The sequence below is a fragment of the Pomacea canaliculata genome, linkage group LG13, assembly GCF_003073045.1.
Source record: "Pomacea canaliculata isolate SZHN2017 linkage group LG13, ASM307304v1, whole genome shotgun sequence".
NCBI classification, from domain to species: domain Eukaryota; kingdom Metazoa; phylum Mollusca; class Gastropoda; order Architaenioglossa; family Ampullariidae; genus Pomacea; species Pomacea canaliculata.
The window spans coordinates 12,057,899-12,077,688 of NC_037602.1; the positions used below are offsets into that span (position 1 = coordinate 12,057,899).

Genomic DNA, 19,790 nt, shown 5'->3' on the forward strand with positions numbered 1-19,790 from the left:
TTTCTTCTTAGAATGATATTTTAATATTTTGCTTCAAAATTAATAACAATGCTTTTGTTTGTTGATAGTCGATTGACGGCATTCAACGGTTGTCGGGAGATTTTGGTGCTGGTGACATCAAGCACTCAACATGGCCTGTGTCGGGCCCGACGAAAGTATAACAACACCCAAGGAAGTGATTAGTGGCGTTCCAAATTTCGGGTGGAGAGTTAAATTGAGCCATGAGTGCAAAGTAAAATGTGCCCCTTTTTCTCTACCCCGCCTTAATCAGATCCCACAGTATGCCGGCCTGAGTTTGAGGTAAGATCCAGTAAAATTATAGTAAAGTAGAACTATACACGTCCATGGAACTATATAGTGTTAACTCCTTATATCACATGTTATCTCGTTAGCTCCACCTCTCGCCGTACTTTGTGACAGAACAGATTTTATGTTGCCACATACGTCTTTTGCGCAATGACGATCTCGTTGAACTGTGGCTTGATCGAGGTTTTCAAGTCTAGATACCAGACCATTGTGGTATACAACAGAACTTAGCCACTACCGACATCGCAGTGAAATGTTGGAAATTTTATATCAGACACCGCTGTCAGTAGCATGTCTTCCATATCCATCTATTCCCTAGTTTTTGCAAGTTGCACCCCCTCACCCCTGTTCCTGCTGGATCCTCTCAGGTTGGATCACTAAAGAAAGGGGGAATACCTGTTCCATGGCACCTAGCAATAATATTTTTCTACTTTTTCTATTAATATGATGAAAGAATTAATATTATTTCATTATTATTATTATATGCATAAACTATTATGATATATTCCTATATATAAGAAGCGTAAAGTGCCTTGAGTCTGGCTGATGCTGGAAAAAGGCACTATACAAATGTGCTATTTATTATTATACTGGCACTAATCCAGAAGTAGAACTAGTTCAGTCATATTGCAACATAATGATTTTTCCTAGCAGAATCAGTCACCTTTAACACCAAATGATATTGCCATCAGAAATATTTTGAATTTATATATACATATTTTGAAATGATTGTTAATCTTGCTGATTTCTCTGCAACAGGTATTTCCGATTTTGGCTTGGTAAAAAGAGGCAAGGTCGGCAGCCATTCATTGATCATCTAAACCAGATGAGCCACAAATCTATTTATGGTAATAACTAGACAAGTTCTCTGTCCACCTAGGTGGTTTCTATGGTGTAACATAGTTGCACTAGACAATGATGTGATCTTTAGGTCTCAAAACTTATTTAAAGGCAGTTAAATAAGGCAAACAATTTATTTGGCCATCTCAGGAGATCTTTTGAATACACTTGACAAAATCCACAAAAAATGCTTTTTACTACATATGTTAGGTTTCATTAGGAGTTAGCCAATGCAGTTCAGAATGAATATTTAGATAAAGATAATAGAGATTTTCATTGCAGAAGATATGTTAAATCATCAGTCATTTTGAGTACAAAGTCCTTTGAAAAATCTTAATCATACCCAGGATGAAGATACAGATGTGTTAGGAGACCCAGTCAAAGTTTATGAATATGAAACCAACAATCCCTTGTCACTGAATTGATGTTTAGTAGTTTAATATCATCAGTTGAAACTGGATAAATTAGACTGCAACTCATATATTGAAAAACATTTTTTTCTCCAGTAGGAGAATAGCCACTTGGAATGCATGAGCAGGTGTTAAAAAAGGCTATCAATCAACAGTTTTAAATACAGTTTGGACACTTTCTCCAGTATATCTATTATTATGCCAGTATTGGTCAATTTTTTTTACCTATACAGTCAAATCTCCCTACTATTCCACCTACCGGGACCGAGCAAAAGTGGCATAGTAGCGAGAGTGGCATAGTAGAGAGGATTCGTAAAAACGGCTTTATTTGCTCAAGTTACCCGTCAGTCCAAAGCAGGGGTGGGCAATTAATTTTCCCAAGGGGCCGCATGAGAAATTGGGATGGTTTTAGAGGGCCGGACTAATATAGTTAACTCAGTTTTACCCAATACTGTATGTATAGTATATATGCTGGCGGGCGGGCCGGTCAGAGACAGGAGTCCTTTGCCCAAGTCTGGTCCAAAGCTCTCAAGAATCGTCGGCTTCGCTAGCTGTCTCCTCTCATTCTCCCCCTCACCTCTTCATCCTCCACCCCTTCCAACCACATCCGCGCACCTGCATCCTGTCGCTAGTCGACCCCCTCACACCTTCCCTCTGTCACGTGACTGTCACCCGGCCAGCGACCACCACCCCCCCACATTGCCAGCCTCCACCCTCCCTGTGTGTGTGCTATGTTCCATCCCACCTAACTGCGATGTCCCACACTACCATACAGTATAGTAATCGAGCACTGCGCGGAATTTCACAACTTGTGTCTTTTAACAGTCACAAAAAAGTGGCATAGTAGCGAGAGTAGGGGTGGCATAGTAAATTTTTTTTTACATTGAATTTATAGTCGGGACCGAGCAAAAGTGGCATAATACTGAGAGTGGCATAGTAGAGGGGTGGCATAGTAGGGAGATTTGACTGTATCATGTATGCCATCATAACCAAGGAAGTAAACTAGGTTGCTCTCTAGTATATCAGTATAGTTTACATTTAAAATAGGTATGGAGACTAAACAAATCAGATATAATCATAATAAAAATAATCTAAAATTATATTATCATTATGTACTATTTCAACTATTACTTGATTACACATACAGGTGAGTGTAGACCTGTAAAAGTTGACTTTCGCACCTCACCATTTTGTTACCACATAAATCTATTGCTTGACAAATTATTTGGAGATCCAGAATGAATACAAGCATATTCACATTTGCACTATGGTAAAACCAGGTTTGAATTTTAAACAAAATTATCATAGTATTTTGATGATGTATACAAAATCTTATAATCATTTACTTAGCATGCGCCACAGTAGAATTTAAGGAGATCTGAACTCATGCAATGCATGCATCATTTTTTTTCCCTTATCTTTAATAGCCTTTATTATAATCTATGTTACATAATTTATTTTTGTCTAAGTCAGGATCTTAAATTTAATTAAAAATTTGTCTCCTCTAGGCTGTCCCATAGGAGGCATAGGATGCGGCACCATTGGACGAGGATATCGAGGAGAATTTTGTCGTTTTCAGATAGCTCCAGGTATCTACCACTACAAAGAAGTTGAAGCAGATCAAGTATGTACAAGAAATAGTGGCAGTCATGTACTTGTCAGTAGATAAGAACCTTAAGGATATTTTTTTCAAAGTAAAAAGATTACACAAGAAGAAAAATACTGTTAGTAATATGTTGCTATTTTCAGACACAAATACTTACTGACAAAAAAAAACCCAACTGCTTTTTCAAATATCCCTCACATAACATTATGTGCACTTTATTACATAATATGCCCTATTATTTATTTTATTGAATGATCTAGTTTAGTTATTCCTTGTTGCTCCTTTGAGGAGCATAGAGCCGCAACAAGACCTTGCCAGCGGACCCAGTTTTGGTAGCCCCCTGTAGTTGGGCCCATGTGGTTCCGATGTCCTTTGCCTCGCTTTCTTCTGTTCTTTTCCAAGTCTGCTTTGGTCTCCCATCTCTCCTCTTCCCCTGAGGGTTCCAGTCAAGTTTCTGCTTGGCAATGGTGTCAGCTGGTTTGCGCAGGGTGTGTCCTATCCAGCCCCATTTTCACTTTTTGATGTCTTGGCTAGTGGCATTCTAGTTGGTTCTTTTCCACAGGCTGCTGTTGGAGATCTTTTCAGGCCATCTTATTCCCAGAATATGGCGTAAGTATCGGTTGGTAACGGTCTGGAGCTTTTTGTTGATGGTATTTGTCACTCTCCAGGTTTCAGAACCATACAGTAGGAAAACTGTCCTACTGTATGGGGCGTACGCTGTTGAAAGCATGCCTGGCCTTGTTGATGCAGCTTTTGATGTCATCATCCGGTCCACCGTGCTTGTTGATAATGCTCCGCAGATATGTGAAGCTGTCTGTTTCCAGGATGTTCTCTCCTTGAAGTTGGATTGGGAGTTCCTCTGCTTGTTGTTGATTCTCATCACTTCGGTCTTCTTTCTGTTGACCTTTAAGTCAGTCTTCTCTGCTTCCTGCTAGTTTACTCAGTTTGGTTTGTGCATGTTGTTGCTGATGAGATAGAAGACTGATGTCATCTGCAAAGTCCAGATCCTCTAGCTATTTAGTGAAGGTCCACTGGATACCATTGTTGTTGTCTTGAGTTGTCTGGCTCATAATCCAGTCTATGACCATCAGGAAGATTGTTGGTGATAATATGCAAATTGAATGATTTATGATGCTAATTTACAATTAAATATTTTCCTTTATTTTCTCATGTTTTGTCTTGCATATCTATTTCACTTCCTTCTGACTTTATTGTTTTGGAAAAAAGCATAATAATGGGGGCAATCTATTGCCTGTATCATTAAATGAGCAAGTTGGTTGTCAGCTAGTATCATCTCTCAATGAGGAATCATTATTGGTGGAGAAGGGGGAGAATTACAATAATCACATGCATCTCCATCTATGTTTGTTAAGAAGCATATTCTTTTCTATAACCTATGTAATGTGCAAAACCTGGCAGGCATATATGATGGTGTTTATTTTTCTGCAGTTCATTTTGACACTACGCCGCAGCAACAAGACTGTTTACCAGCAAGTATTATCATCACACAAGAAGAAAGGGAAGGCTCTGAAAGCATGGAAATGGGGTTTCCCTCGTGACAAAGCCATCTATCATGCTTTATATCCAAGAGCATGGACAGTTTATGAAATCCCTGAGGAGCACATAAGACTGACATGTCGCCAGATCTCACCTATCTACCCACATGAGTATCAGGTGCTGTGATAAAATTCTTAGCCTGTGAAATATTCCAATGAAATTATTGTGTTTGCACAGTGAATAACAAAATAAGGAGGAAGATGCCTGTATTTAAGTATCATTAGAGACCCTTTGTTAGAATGTTGTCATTATATTTATAGGATGAAAGTGGTCTGAATGTGGGTTGTATAAAAAGCATTGAAGAGGTGAAACTAGAATAATACAGAATGTTTTTCTTGTTTTTATATAACATATCACTTGAGTCTCATTCAACACTTAACTGTTTCTTTAAATTTTTCCCCCTCTTGTCATGATTGTATTTCTTATAATTAGCATATTTTCGTGTAAATGTTGTAGTAATATTATATTATTTAATTACTGTTATATGTATAAATATCGTGCTTGCATGCCTATATATAAACCGCCTTGAGTCTGGCTGATGCTATACAAGTGTGCTATTTATTTATATTTGTTTATTTAGTAGTCAAGTAAGCAGACAAAAGCTGGCCAAGATAGTAGGTAAAAATAGCTCACCATACAAACTAAAAATTCTCTTTACAATCGTATGTATACAGTAACATTTGTGATCAAAGGGATAGAACTTGGAGAAATTTTTTTTTTAGTGTTCTTACAGCAAATTCATGCTTTCATCAACTCTTTTCATATTAGTAGAACGTGATTAACAGAGCCACTGTAGCTGTTAACACCATTAACACAGTAAGACTTTGGAAGGATTTTACCATGCAGACATAAAAATTTACATCATTTTTTTTTTTTTTTTTAAAAAAATTTTGTTAAAACAATAATAGCAGATATGCCCACTGATGCCATTGTTTTGTAGTAATGACATCTTTACGGTGATGTTTACATTTAGGAAACAAGCTTGCCTGTAGCAGTGTTTGTTTGGGAGATTGAAAATCTTGGTAAGGAGGAGGTAGAAGCAAGCATCACCTTCACTTTCAAAAATGGTCAAGGTATCAAAGGAGATCAAGCAGGTGGATGTTGGAATACTCCCTTTTTGTGCCAGTACAGCGAGGAAGCTGACAACAGCAGCACAGTGAAGGGGAATGGTGGCGGGGCCTTTGCTCATGGTGTTACTATTCATCAAACAATCAGTGGCCTTCCTTGCACTTATAATGTTGCTGCTGCCTGTAAGGTATGCCAGTGTTTTGTTGTTTTTTTTGGGGGGGGAGAGGTTTGGGGCCAAATCTGTCGAGTAAATTTTGTTTTAGATAAACACAGTCAATAGAATGAAGATGTTAAATTAAAGATGTTGAGTTTAAATTCCAAAGAAATATTTTCTTAACAGTAAAATTGTATCACTTTCATGGAAATCAAAACAAACGAGACACCAATGTTCAAACATTAGTTTGTCTTGCCTCCCTCATACTTTTGAAAAAGTATTTTTTTCTGTTTACAAAACTAATTCTTTCATATAATGCATGATTTTTACTCTTTTCCTCCAGAACAAGGGTCCTGATATTTATTATTTGTACATTTTTCAGCCAGGGGTAAAAGTAACACATCACACAGCCTTTGACCCTAATGGTTCTGGACATAACATCTGGAACAACCTCTGCAATAATGGTTGTCTTGGCAGTTCACAAGGTATTGCTAAAAAGCAATTTTCCTTTTTGTTCCCTTCTGATTTTCAAATTAAACAGGACTTGGATCTTGTACCATCCTGCTTCTTTAGTGGCAGTCAGGATGTTGCGTGATGTAAAAGGTTTCTCTTCATTCATCTACATTTACCACCAAAGAAAGATAACAAATAGCTTAAGTGCTGTTTGCTAACAGAACAGAGCCACATAATAGAGTCCTGCAGTAAAATAAAACTTAATAGTGGCAAAATTTGAAACCCTGACAGAGATTTTAACTATACCTCCAAAAATTATATTGACATTCTGCAAACATGATTCTTTTCACCCAGATCATTGGCAGAGACCTCAACACCCTACAGCTTAATAATGTTTTCTTGGAGTTTTTGGTTTTTTTTTTATTTCAGCTCTATTAACTAGATGAATTTGGTTATGAGAAGAGGTTGTGTGTTAATCTGTTAGCAGAGGAGACGCCAAAAACAAGTGCAGGACAAGAGATAGCTGTTGCTGTGTGTGCTGGAAGGCATATAGCACCTGGGACCTGTGGTCAACTGGATTTCTGTCTTGCCTGGGACATGCCAGTTGTACAGTTCAGTGCTGCTGAAAATAAATACACCAGGTTAGAAATATGCATTTTGAACTAAATATTTCCAACTAAAGTATGGTTTGTTTTTTGTGAAGATTGTGGTAGGATTATTCTTGACTGAAATAAAATTACATCCCGCAATTGTGCAAAATGTGTAATAAAAATACTTCTTATTTAGTTATATATTTAGTTGTATATATGTGTATATTTCAGGCGATATGCTCGATGGTTTGGTGCCTCGGGTAATGCAGGACCCAGACTGTGTGCACATGCTCTGACATGGTACCCTGATTGGGAGCAAAAGATTGAAGATTGGCAGAATCCAATTCTAGAGAACAAGTACATTATTTTCAGTTTTAGTTTGCATTTTTGTTGCATAATTGTTTTCCTACTATGTACTGTCAGACTATAGATCCCAACTGTTCTGACTGTCCACTACAGATACTATGTGCAACCATCTTCCTTCAAATATTTGTAGTACAGTAATCATACCAAAAGGAGATATGTAGGTATTTGTCTTTTACTAGCATTGCATATGGAATTTATTTTTTTGCCAAATACACAATTATAGTCTGATGTTTCAGAAATTTACCAGCATGGTATAAATCAGCTCTGTTCAATGAGTTGTACTTTGTAAGTGATGGTGGCACAGTCTGGTTAGATCCAGTTGAAGGATATGCAAAAGCATCACCTCATGCTCTTGTGCAAGACTACAGCAAATTTGCTTATCTGGAAGGTACAAGCTTGTCCTATGGAACAGTGGTTCTCAAAGTGTGGTCTGCAGACCACTTGTTGGACCGCACGCATAAGTCAGGTGGTCTGCGTCTAACAGTCATCTTATGTCAGCAAAGTGATGCTTAAATCACCAGATATGCTAATTAGTATAGTATTGATTTCACACGAGTTATTATTTTATTGATGGCCAACTGCTCTTTTGCATAAAATGCTCGCTTACCAGCTAAGTCTTTATGTCACAGTGCAAGCATTGTTTCCTTTAACGGCGTGATTTGTTACCCTTAGTAACGCAGTGCACTTATTTTTAATTTGTATGTGTACTTTGAGAAGTATGTAATTTTATGTAAATGTATTACTAAACTACTGTCACAGAAGTACATTTAGTTTTGAATTGTAATGAAACAACTGCGGAAATTTAAATTTGAAATTAAAGGTGAAGAGGGATTTTAGGCCTTGTGGTCCGCCATATTTTTTACTTTAGTAAAGTGGTCTGCGGTTCGAAATGCTTTGAGAACCACTGCTATGGATTACCCTTATTTTTGGTTGTAAAGAAACAGATTTAGTGAAAAAAGATTTGCAAGGTTGATGAGTAAATATCCTAGAGGTTGATATTTTGAAATACAGTTCAGTTTTTGTTAATTCTGATTTAAGTGAATGTGTACAACCAAAAGAATATTTGTGCACACTCAACATTTTTGTCTCTTAGGAGAGGGCCTCCAAGATAACTAGCAATGTGTCTTAAAAATAGTTTTTTGTTACGGATGTGACTTTCTGCTTTGACCTTACCAGATGACATGATCATAGGATATGATAGGCTACAGTTGTTCTCTTTCTTTGAGACTCTACCATATTATATAATGTTAAAATCTTTACAACCTCAAAGCTGTTTGGTTGGGTTGAGCATTGGTTAAAAAAAACTGTCCTACTGGCTTTGCTGTCACATGTGTAGCTGTCGAATGACTGTTGATTACCTCACTAACAGAGCACCAAGAGCCTAAGGCTCACTGTTAAGGAGTCATCTTTTGAGAGATAGAGAATGTAGCCTATTACTTCCTGGTCATGTCATCTGGTAAAAACTGAAGAAAAAGCATTTTCATTAAAAATTTCAATTTCACATTGTGACTAATTGTATCTACTTCACTTTTCTGAATCATCTAAATGTAAGGTTTAACGTAAAAACTGTCAGTAGCTAAACAGAGAAAGATATTTCCTATTATTATTGTTATTCTCTTTTGATGCAATTGTTTATGCAAACTTATATTAGCATATGTGACTTGAATTGTAATAGCATAAAATTGTGTAAGCTGTGCTCATTTCCCACAGTTTTTGAGACCACATGGCCAAAGCAATAAAATTCCATTTGTTGGTTAAATATAAGGTTTGGTATCAGGGCTTTATGGGGTTTGTTCCTGAAATGATGGATGCTTATGTTTTAGACAATACATACAATAGAAGACCAGGTTAACTAATATTTTGGCATGGGTTTTGTCACTTCATTATGACATACTTGGAGAGCACTGTAAGAATACATTTTAAAAAAGAAGCCCCAAAAAGTTACAGTCCAGGTGTATTTCCATATGTAAGATTTCAAATCAGGTCTCAAGTAATTTTACATCATTCCCACTAAACGTAATGACAGAATGAGAAATAAATTATGTCAATAGATTTTTTTATGTAGAACATTTATATATGAACAGGTCATGAATATAGAATGTACAACACATACGATGTGCATCACTATGCGTCATTCGCTCTGATCATGCTGTGGCCAAAACTTCAACTTTCTCTGCAGTATGATTTTGGTAAATATTTCTAGATTTTTCTATTTTCCAGTTGATTTAATTTTGCCTTATTCATTTATTTCAGCCTATTCATTTGAAAGCAATATAGTCTAGATTATGTTCATTTGACAAAGTAAAATGATTCTGATTTTTATTTTTCTCTAGTGACATTTTAAATTGAGTTAGTTCAATTGAAATTTAGAGCTTAATTTTTGATTGCAGATTGTGCACTAATTTTTTGCATAAATTTATTCTTAAAATTTATTTTGATGCAGTTTGCTCATTTTTTCAGTGATTTTATTTCTGTTGCATTCCTGTACGTTTAAAGTACATTTATACACAAAAGAGTTTGCACAAGCTTCCATGCACAAAAAATAATTATTCTTCTAGTGGAAGTTGAGCCTTTTAGTATAACAGTATGAATTGGTATTGTGCTGTTACTGTGCTCCATATTACATGTCTGCATAACAGTATTAATAAAAGTATATATATATAGCACAGAATCACACTCGTATGCATACATTAAGCACTGTATACAAAAACTAGGTTAGTGTGTTAAGGAACAGAGAGATGAGCAACAATGAAGATGAGAAGAAAGTGAAGACGCAGGTAACAGTAACAACAAAAGTTAGCTAAAAATTCATCAACAAAGTGACTTTGGCAGAACGAACTAACCAACAAGTATAAAAGGAGAGAGAGAGAACACAGATTAGTAGTGGACTGTGTTTAGGAGTAGTGTTTATGGAAAATGTGTGGTTTTTTATGCATGATTAAGACACTGGCATATTAGTGGTAGATATAAAAGGGAAGGTAGTTGCACTACTGGGCTGCATCATAGCTAAACAGCTGGTGATTATACCTTATTGCTTGGTGATAGAAGATAGCTGTGCTGGTAGGATGAAGAGCAAAGGGTTCTGGTAGAGATGTCTGGATACCTTTATTAATGGGTAATTTTAGCCATAATAACATTAAAATAAACTTTGATTTTTGTTTAAATGGTATTTGCCAGAAACAAACTAAATTAAAGAGGTTTTATATGATATACTGTTTGATTTCAGCTGACACTGTGATTGATGAGGATCCAAGCAGAACAAGGTACCTAATGAGTGGTGAGACAGGAGTGAGGAAAGCAGCCAATACAGTGCCTCATGATGTGGGAGACCCAGGTGTGTAATGGAGACTGTAAGCTGGAGTAGATATATCCACTCTCACATCAGTCTGCAAATCTTCATCAGCACAATAAAAGCCATATCACTACAAATCTAAAATAGCATATATCACAGATCTGTACAGAGACTCTGCTCAGAAAGCTTAAGTAATTAAGTGCTTTATTTGAGGAAGCAACCATAGTTGTATGTGCTGTGAGTATGCATGCTGAGGAAACTGATTAACACTAAAAGAATTGTAAAGGTAGAAACACACTTCTTTTTTAAATAGAATTTGGAGCTTTTAAAAAAAATCAAGAAAAAATCAGACAAATTGTGTTTGAACTTGTTGGATCAACTAATTATGCATATTGGGTATCCTGACTCTTTACCCAAAGACGTGATATACAGAAAGAGATTCCTTAATCATCCTGAGTGCTTCACCAGCAGTTCTGGGTTTCTGATGACTAATAAAGCAAAGAGAAAAAGCTGTTGCTAATCTCCTCAGATTGTTCTCATGTAAATTGATGATCTCAAGTTTGGTTCTCAATGTGGCAATCTTTTTATCACAACTTATGTTTGCTGTGTCCCAAATCTGTTGAAAGGGACTGCCAACATGACTGCTGATCAGCAGCCTTATTGGCATCATGATATGCCTAAATAACAACAATAACGTGATTGATGTGCAGAAGATGAGCCTTGGAAAAGGTGAATGCATACATTATCCATCCTACATACGACTGGAAGGACCTGAATCTCAAGTATGTTCTTCAGTGTTACAGAGATTACAGTGCTGTCCAGGACAAACAGTTCTTGGCAGACATCTATCCCAGCTGCAAGGTAATCCAGTAATTGTAATTCCTAGAAATATACTTCTTCCCTGTCAGTTCTCACACTGAATTTTTAACACTATATTAATGGGTTACTTTTAAAGTAATAACTCTTGAAAGATTGGGTCATCAAGTGACCATTATCCAGAAGAGTTCTTTTGATACAGGATGCAGTTTATTTTCTCTCTAATTGAATTCTCTCCCATTACCCACATGAAACCTTGTAAATTGTAATGAACCTCATTCAACATTGTGATAAATCTGTTGGTGCTGGAAGTAGAATTTGTGCACATTTTTCACTGACAAATAAAGCCAGTGCTTCACATTCACCATGCACTATGTTTTCTCAAAGGAAGAGCACAACCAGTACAAGTCTTTTTACATCCTTTCACCCAATTTATATGCAGACACTTTGCCTTTGCTTTTCCTCAGAATACAAAGGGCTCATGCATACCTTCCCACATAGACTAAAAGCTTCATACTTTTCTTGTCAGTTGGTTCCTGTTATATGATGATTAAGGGTCAGTTTGTTATCCTTCGAGAAAAATGTTCAGAAACCTGGGAGTCTTCTTGAACTGTTAGAATGAAAATAATTTAAAACTTCATTATCTACCATTTAAACAGAACTTGCTAGTTTCCTTGCCTTTTTCTGGAAGATTGTTGCATGTAGATTAATTGATATGTTGTTTGTAGTAGCGAATTCAGCAATGAAAGCTATTTCACATAAATACTGACTCTGAATTTTGGCTATGCTAAGGCAGTGGTGGAGAAAGCCATGACTTGGGATCGTGACGGGGATGGATTGATTGAGAACAGCGGCTTTGCTGATCAGACATTTGATGCTTGGGTCATGTCAGGTGCCAGGTTGGTTGCTAACGTTGTCATTGTTTTATGATGCACTGTGCTTTCTCCATCTCCTTTGTCAGTCACTGTGGAGATCATGAACTTTCGTGAGATGGGAGGTTACCACTGACAATTTGTATATGAAGCTAGTCTGTGCTAATACTTTGAATGAGCATTACTGGCCTGATTCAGTGCCTACTGTGCGGGAATGTGGCTGGCTGCCCTGCGCATGCAGATTGAAATGGCAGCTGTCCTGGGTCTGCAGGAAGACAGGGATCGCTATGCTGATGTTCTCAACCGAGGCAAAGAGGCTTTTAACAAAAAGCTGTGGAATGGTCAGTGACCTCAATGTTGACAGTGTTGAAAACATTGAGTTATGGAAACAGACATAAAATACAAATCTTTTGCTTTAAAAAGCAGTGTATACATTACACTAGCCTCAACTGTCAGGATTTTTCAGATTTACTCCCCAAAGTAACAGAACAGTTTAATAGTTAAGTGAAATGCACAGGTAGATGGCTATAAAGATTTCCTGAAAATCATAATTTGATCATAAAAGTGCTATAGTTTTTGGCTGATGGTTCTGGAGTCTGTGCTAAAATTGGTTTGCAAATTTAATGGAGCAACAGGTCTTCAGTACAGACTTTTTGGACCTGAAAATCTTTTAGGAGATGAGAATATACCTGCAGACACTTGTGCAGCAGAATCTACAAACACAACTGTAACTTTTTTTAAAACAAGCCACAGAAGTATATACTTATGGTTATTATGACTACAAGTCTGTGATGAACTTTTTATAAACATTGAAATATGAGAGAATATTGGAATTCAGTATATATGTATATGCGTATACATATTAATGGATATTTTGTTTTGGTTTTGTCTATGCTTCAGGTCGTTACTATGACTATGATACCAGTAACAGCGGACATCATGATAGCATTATGGCAGACCAGCTGGCTGGGCACTGGTTCTTGAAAGCATCTGGACTTGAAGATGACTCTGTAGGTGTTTTCTCATAAAAATGTTCTTAACTTCTGTCTACTGTGTGAAAAATAATATTTCTTTAAGATATTCAACTTACTCCTCTTCGTACCTAAGGCGAATTTCAGCCATGGTGTTCCAGGACACTTTCTGGTCCTTTAATTCTCATTCTACTGACCTTTGCCACATTTCTTTTGGCCAACCATGCTTCTTCCTGCCATCCGTCTACTTACACCTTGATTTAAATGTATGTTTCACATCATAATGGCACATGTAACAAGTTTTTAAACTGTCAAACACAGTTTGTAAAACAGTTTTACAGAGTATTATAATATTAACCCTTTGAGGACCAAGGGACATATTTGTCCCATACTTTTAAGTGGCCTCCAAATGCAATTGAAACAGCATGGAAGCAGCCAAATTTGTATGAAACCAGTCGGCCTTTGGCGGTACTGGACCATCAGATGGACAAAAGCCCAAGAAGTCTCGCCACTGTTTATCTCCTGGAATCAGTTGACCTGTGAATTGCTGACCACTTTCGTCACAACGGACCTTGCGCAGGGTGAGGTCAGAATGCAGATCGGCAGTTGTTACAGGAGATCTCTCAGAGAAGGGGAGAGCAGTGGTCTGAATACTGGAATTCGCCCATTAATTGTAAGGCCGCAGTATACCTACAGCAGGACAACAGCGCTGGTTGTTATTGCCACCTACTGGACACAGGAAGTGAATAGGAAGCCAGATGGGATGGCGCTGCTGCCACAGTCCATGTTACTAGTAAGAAGTGGGTGCAGTTTGCGTTGGGTAAGTTGAAATGACCACATGTCCGTTATGTGTTAGCTACTTAGTCATTGGATGTAGCTTGGTAGCAGAACGGTTGGAAGTAAGTATGTGGTATGATTGACCAATCGTGAGAAAGGATGATCATCGCATATGAGGTTTTAGCATTGTGATTGGCGAAGAATCATTGTCTTCGCACTGGATTTTCCAAGAGGAAGGTTGTAACAGAGATCTGTTCGAGTCTGTTCAGATTCTCTGCTTTGAGTCCGTCTGAGAATCATGACTGTTCCAGCACAACTCACTCAAGAGGTGCATAAGACTCACTCTATCACAGAGTGCTCAACGCTTCATCACCAGTAGCTGTTGGGTCGCAAACAGTAGAGGCTGAGGCTGGTAGATAAGCATTGGTCCCATGTTAGGCGCTTGAGACAGCAGTCTGGCCTAAAGGGATGAGACAGACACATGGTGGCACACGGCAGTGCCAGAGTCTCAGCGCTCGTGAACGAGGCAGCTACAATCACCAGAGTGATATCAACGGATTCTCTGATGTGAGGAACATCGGAGGGCCCTCCACATGGCAAGAGACTTTTGTGTGAAGAGATAAGTGGCGAGTGTGTGTTACACGAGCGTAGTGTGCTGTGTGTATTAATTAAGGTAATTAGTGGCTCATGATACCTGGACTAGGCAAAGGAAAGTAACGGGACACCTAGTAGAGAAGGGCCATATTTGAAATTGTATAATCTTGCAAATTGATTTGTAAACCTCTTGATCATTAATAACTTTCTTTATTACACTAAACTGCCTTGTTTTGGTTATTGGGGATGTGCGCTGGGGGCTCAGAGTCAAGTAAAGTATAATTAGCAATTTAGTGTAAGTGTGTGTGTATTGTAAAATTCAGCTGAGTTGGTAGAGGTGTCGAGAGTGTGATTAGCCCGAGTTCACGACAGTGTACAATCCTTACGGTCCTCAAAAGGTTAAACAGAGTTTTAAACGGAAAGCTGCATTTATTACTTTAAAAAAAGAGAGAAATATGACAACCACAGAATTGCACCTGTACTTGTCTCAGGATTAAATCTGAGTGCACATATCTACCTGCACACAATCAAACTGATGTTTTCATCCATCAGTCATTCACTAACATTTGCAAGGGTAATAAGAATGTTGATGATAGATGTAACGAAGATAATTTATTCTCTTAGTGTCATTATTTTCATAATTTAATTATTATTATCTTCTGTAACATTCCTGTTTGGTTTAGATGAAAATTTGGCAAATTTCTTAGTGAGATTTGTAATTTGAGTAACACCTTCCTTCTTTTTTGCAGGTATTTCCCCCAAATCATGTGACAACAGCTCTTAGAACTATCTATGAGAACAATGTGCTAAAGTTTGGCAATGGCAACATGGGTGCTATCAATGGAACAACACCAGCAGGCATCAAGGATCTGAGTTCTCCTCAGTCTGAAGAGTTCTGGACTGGCATCACATATGCTTTAGCAGCCAACATGATACAAATGGTAGGTTCTGTGGGCAGTTTCAAATCACCATTTTTTTCTTGGCAAATTTCTCCTTTGTTGTCCTTGATGTGGTTCATCAGGATGAGGACAGTGCTGGAAAAGAGGAAGAGATTGAGAGATAAAAGAGGATAGTGAAGGTTATTATTAGCTAAATCAGTGCCAATTTTTATAGAATCTTGGGCTTATGCATGTGATTGCATGAGTACATGTATAAATGGAAGTAAGAAAATATTTAAAAGATGCATTAATTTATTTACTCTTTTGTCTTTCTTCAAACAGGGTATGACTGAGGAAGGTTTTCAGACTGCATGGGGCTCCTACCATGTTTGCTGGGAGTGGCTGGGCTTGCAGTTCCAAACCCCTGAGGCATACACCACTAATTGCTCTTACCGCTCCTTGGGCTACATGCGACCGCTTGCTATCTGGGCCATGCAGTGGGCCCTGGAGAAGTTTAACCCTCATTGCTTGAGTACTGGTGACACATGTAGTGATAAAAGAGAATTGTCTGGGACAGTTTGATAAATGTGACACTTAGGTGCTCAAGATTCATTTGTTCATATTCTTATTTTTGTGAACTGAACTTACAGCAGGGTCAGTTGACCCAACAAACAAGGACATTGGAATTCCAGTTGTAAAGATGGTTCTCCCTTTTCAAATATTGTACAGAATATGCATTTTCTTCCTTGTAACTTTGCTAAGATGTTTGAACTTTGTTCACAGATTTAATCATTCAAGGCATAATACTTTCAAGATATATGTTTTACTTTTCCAACCTTCAAAACAAAAACCTTACCGAAAAGATTTTTACCACTTAGTAATATGGACATAAAGTTTTGTCATAACTGACACCAGTTTGGCTAGTTAATCTGATCGTACATTTGCCCCACCATAGTTTGTCATTTGTCCATAACAGCAAACTTGATCACTGATCTCTGCATATTTCAATAAAACTTCACCTTGCTGTGGTCAGTTTTTGAGATGCCATTGCCACGAGACATATACAGAAGAATCCATGAATAGATTTGAATTGGGGATGTTTAACTTTGCAAAGTATCAGAAGGTATTCAGTTAGATGCTCATAGGGTGTCTGTTAATATCTACAAACCCTTCAAGTGGTATCAGAAAGATTTTTAGATGCCCTGAGGTGTACCTTGTTGTATAATCTTATTTTCTACATACTTTAATAAAATATGTTTATGGATAGAGATTTTTTTTTTTATTCGTGGTTTATTCACGTAGGATGTGGTCTGCTTATTTGCCTCTTCAAAAAGTAAGATCTCACCTCAGTCCTCCATGACCTGAAAAGGTTAGGGGATGACCTTTACCATTTTTTATTGTTTGGTACTTAGATGTCCTTTATTTTTTATATTTTTTTCACCTTTCAGGCTTGATAATTTTCACCAGATGTTTGTTGGCAGGAAATATTTCTTTCCACGTATGCCATTTGTCTTATGATACCCAGATGTTAAATTATACCTGAACTCTTCATCTTCACCCAAAAGTTGACTTTGATTGTTGAAATGGCTGCTTAGTCCCTGCTTGCTGAAAAATCCTATTTCACTTTAAGATGCTTGATCTTTAGTTAATCTGATGTTCATGATGGCAAAAGGAATCAGAATATTGGCACTAGGTATAACACAAAAGAAGGCATTCACCTTTTTCTGAAGATATCCTGGTAAGCTTCTCCCTCTTCCTGGTTATGACTGATAATAATAGTTAATTTATGTAATGGTTTACCTCACTAATAAATGCTAGCTTAAAGCGCTTTACAAAAAGTGAAAACATACAGACATAATAATAATAATGGAAGCTGGTCTTAAAGCAAAAAATTCATTGCATACCCAGTTAGTGTATCTACTCATATGAAGAAGGTGAATGCAATCAACATAGATGTGGTCTGCAGCCTTGGAATCTTTGATGTCAATAAAGCTCTGCTTCGAAAAGTAGCTGAAAGTTATGATGTTTGTATGGAAAGTCAACTCATGCTCTTTGATGCAGTGGCCTAACTTTTGCAGTCAGAAGTATCATTTCATCAAAATCTCTTGTTAGAGCATCATACAAACAGTCATTGCCATCAGCCTTAGATGTTTAATCTTTTGTTATATCAATAGTAGGTTCCACAGCTAGTAGTAATATTAGTTACATCTGCAGTAGGTTCCACAATTAGAAGTAAAATTTTGAGAATGGTTGAAGTCCTTTTCTGGAGTGCTAAGAATTCAAGCTTACTCAGACTTTGTGGTCTTTCTCAGATGATTTTATAATAGAATTAACATATTTTGTCAACAGTAAATAAAACAGTCCTTCATTTTAAGGCAAAAGCTATTTTTTTCTAGCAATATACATTTATAGGACTATCAGTGATATTAAAAGCAATCACAATATTATGTGTTGAGGGAGAATACTATTTTCATTTTAAATTATAAAACAGAAGAAAGGAGTTTAAGTCATAACACTGAAGTGTCTCTTTGTTTTATTCTGAAATTTTAACTTGTTTGTTTAGGTTTATTGTGTTGGAGACATTTTTGATGTGGAAATGAGGCTGACCTGACAGAGTTGCTTTGTTCTCCACCAATTTTTCTGCTTTTTTGTTTATTCGTATTATAGATTTCTTTTTATTGCATGTTGTGTTCTTGGTTCCCTCAAGCTTTATTTTGTTTTTTCATATACTGCTTGTAATAGCCCTATTTTCTGTTTGTTGTCGATTTTACTTTAATGGCTGCCCTTCTTCGCCGTTATATGCATGTTACACCTAATTCTTGTTGCTCATCTTGTTTCCTCTTCTCTGAAACTTAGCACAGCTTTACGTCCTCTCCAACCTGTTGTCGAACCGAGTATTGTCTGTTATATGAGAATAAGACTATGTGGTTGTTGGTGAATTAGCTTACTTCTGTATATCATTTCTGTACAGCGCTTTGAGAAAATTGTTTGAAAAGCACTCTATAAATGTTCATTATTGTTATTATTTTTAAGCCAAGAGTAAATTAAGTTCCAGTTCATTAATTTATTTTTGTAAATTGCCATTCCAAGATTTCCTTGTTTGCTTTGCGGCTTTCTCTCTGTTTAACAAAAAATTATTTCTACCATGCAACAACAAACAATTCACTTGTTTTTAATGTAGTTTTGGTTTTGTGATATGCTGTCTGCTTCATGACAGGTGTATGTAACATGCAAACAATATTTACTGTCACTGACGTCCTCCACAAAATGTGTTTCTTTTTTCTTTCTTTTTTTTTTAAGCTTTATACCATGATTGTAAACTCCTTTTTAAATACCAGCCAAGGTACCCTACTTCGCTTGTGCTGTTTTCCGCTGGGATTTCATTGACAACTTTGGATATATCACTCATTTGATTGTAGCTAAATATGAAACATTTGTTCTCTTAATGCCCCTTGTCAAGCTGACAGCTCATGTTCAACAAATGGTGCACTTTCTAAGTGAAAGAGCGGAGAAAAATATCACCATGTTGCCAGCGTCTCTCTCCCTCGCCCATCCCTCGCTGTCTCTCCAGCTTTATCATATGCTCGCTTCCTTCCTCCTCTCTCCCTGCAACTCATTGAATGATGTCTCAATTACAGTGTCAAAATATGCTTTGTGCAGACGTGTGTTGAAATTTCTTCTTCCTTATAGTAGGTTTTTATTTGAAGCCACTGGTAACATAAAAAGAGTGAAAAATAAACCATCCTCTGAAGCAATGTACATGAATCATTGGAATCTTTTATGGGAGCTAGTGCACCACACCATGTAACAATGACACAGAGAGAATGAGCGCGCTGTAAAGGTATATACTATATAGTGGGAAAAAGTCTCCCCCACTACAGAGGGAATGGTGGGTTGGGAGAGATGTCAGAACCCGGCATCGGTCGTATTCTTAATCCTTCTATCAACAGCTGCGAGTGGACGCGTATACTGATGCCCTGTCACCTGCTTGTGTGTTCGGGAAGAAGCCATTGGGATCATTGGATCAACGAGTGTACGTGTGTTTAAGTGATGATTTATTTATTTTCATAAATGTGAGAAAACCGCCACGGTCAGGCATTGAAGTCTTGAAGATTCAGACAGCACAGAAAAACAGCGCCACCAGCTCGTCTTCTTTCCCTATTGTTTCATCTTGATCAGATGATCTTTAGCGCGCCTGCACACACACATTCGCAGATAAGGTACATTTTATTAATTTTAG

The 19,790-nt window shown here is 37.3% G+C and overlaps 1 protein-coding gene across 1 annotated transcript; it reads left to right on the top strand.

Moving 5' to 3' along the window:
• The first annotated feature begins 57 nt into the window (after positions 1–57).
• On the top strand, positions 58–19,309 carry LOC112553944 (non-lysosomal glucosylceramidase-like). Its single transcript, XM_025221468.1, is given in 18 exon segments — positions 58–300; positions 1,066–1,154; positions 3,065–3,180; positions 4,612–4,836; positions 5,693–5,974; positions 6,324–6,426; positions 6,879–7,035; positions 7,216–7,341; positions 7,587–7,738; positions 9,435–9,539; positions 10,577–10,684; positions 11,353–11,364; positions 11,367–11,503; positions 12,251–12,357; positions 12,529–12,671; positions 13,231–13,340; positions 15,422–15,613; positions 15,893–19,309. Coding segments are annotated over 18 exon segments (2,574 nt in total). The 5' UTR covers positions 58–130; the 3' UTR covers positions 16,133–19,309.
• The last annotated feature ends 481 nt before the right edge of the window (positions 19,310–19,790 follow it).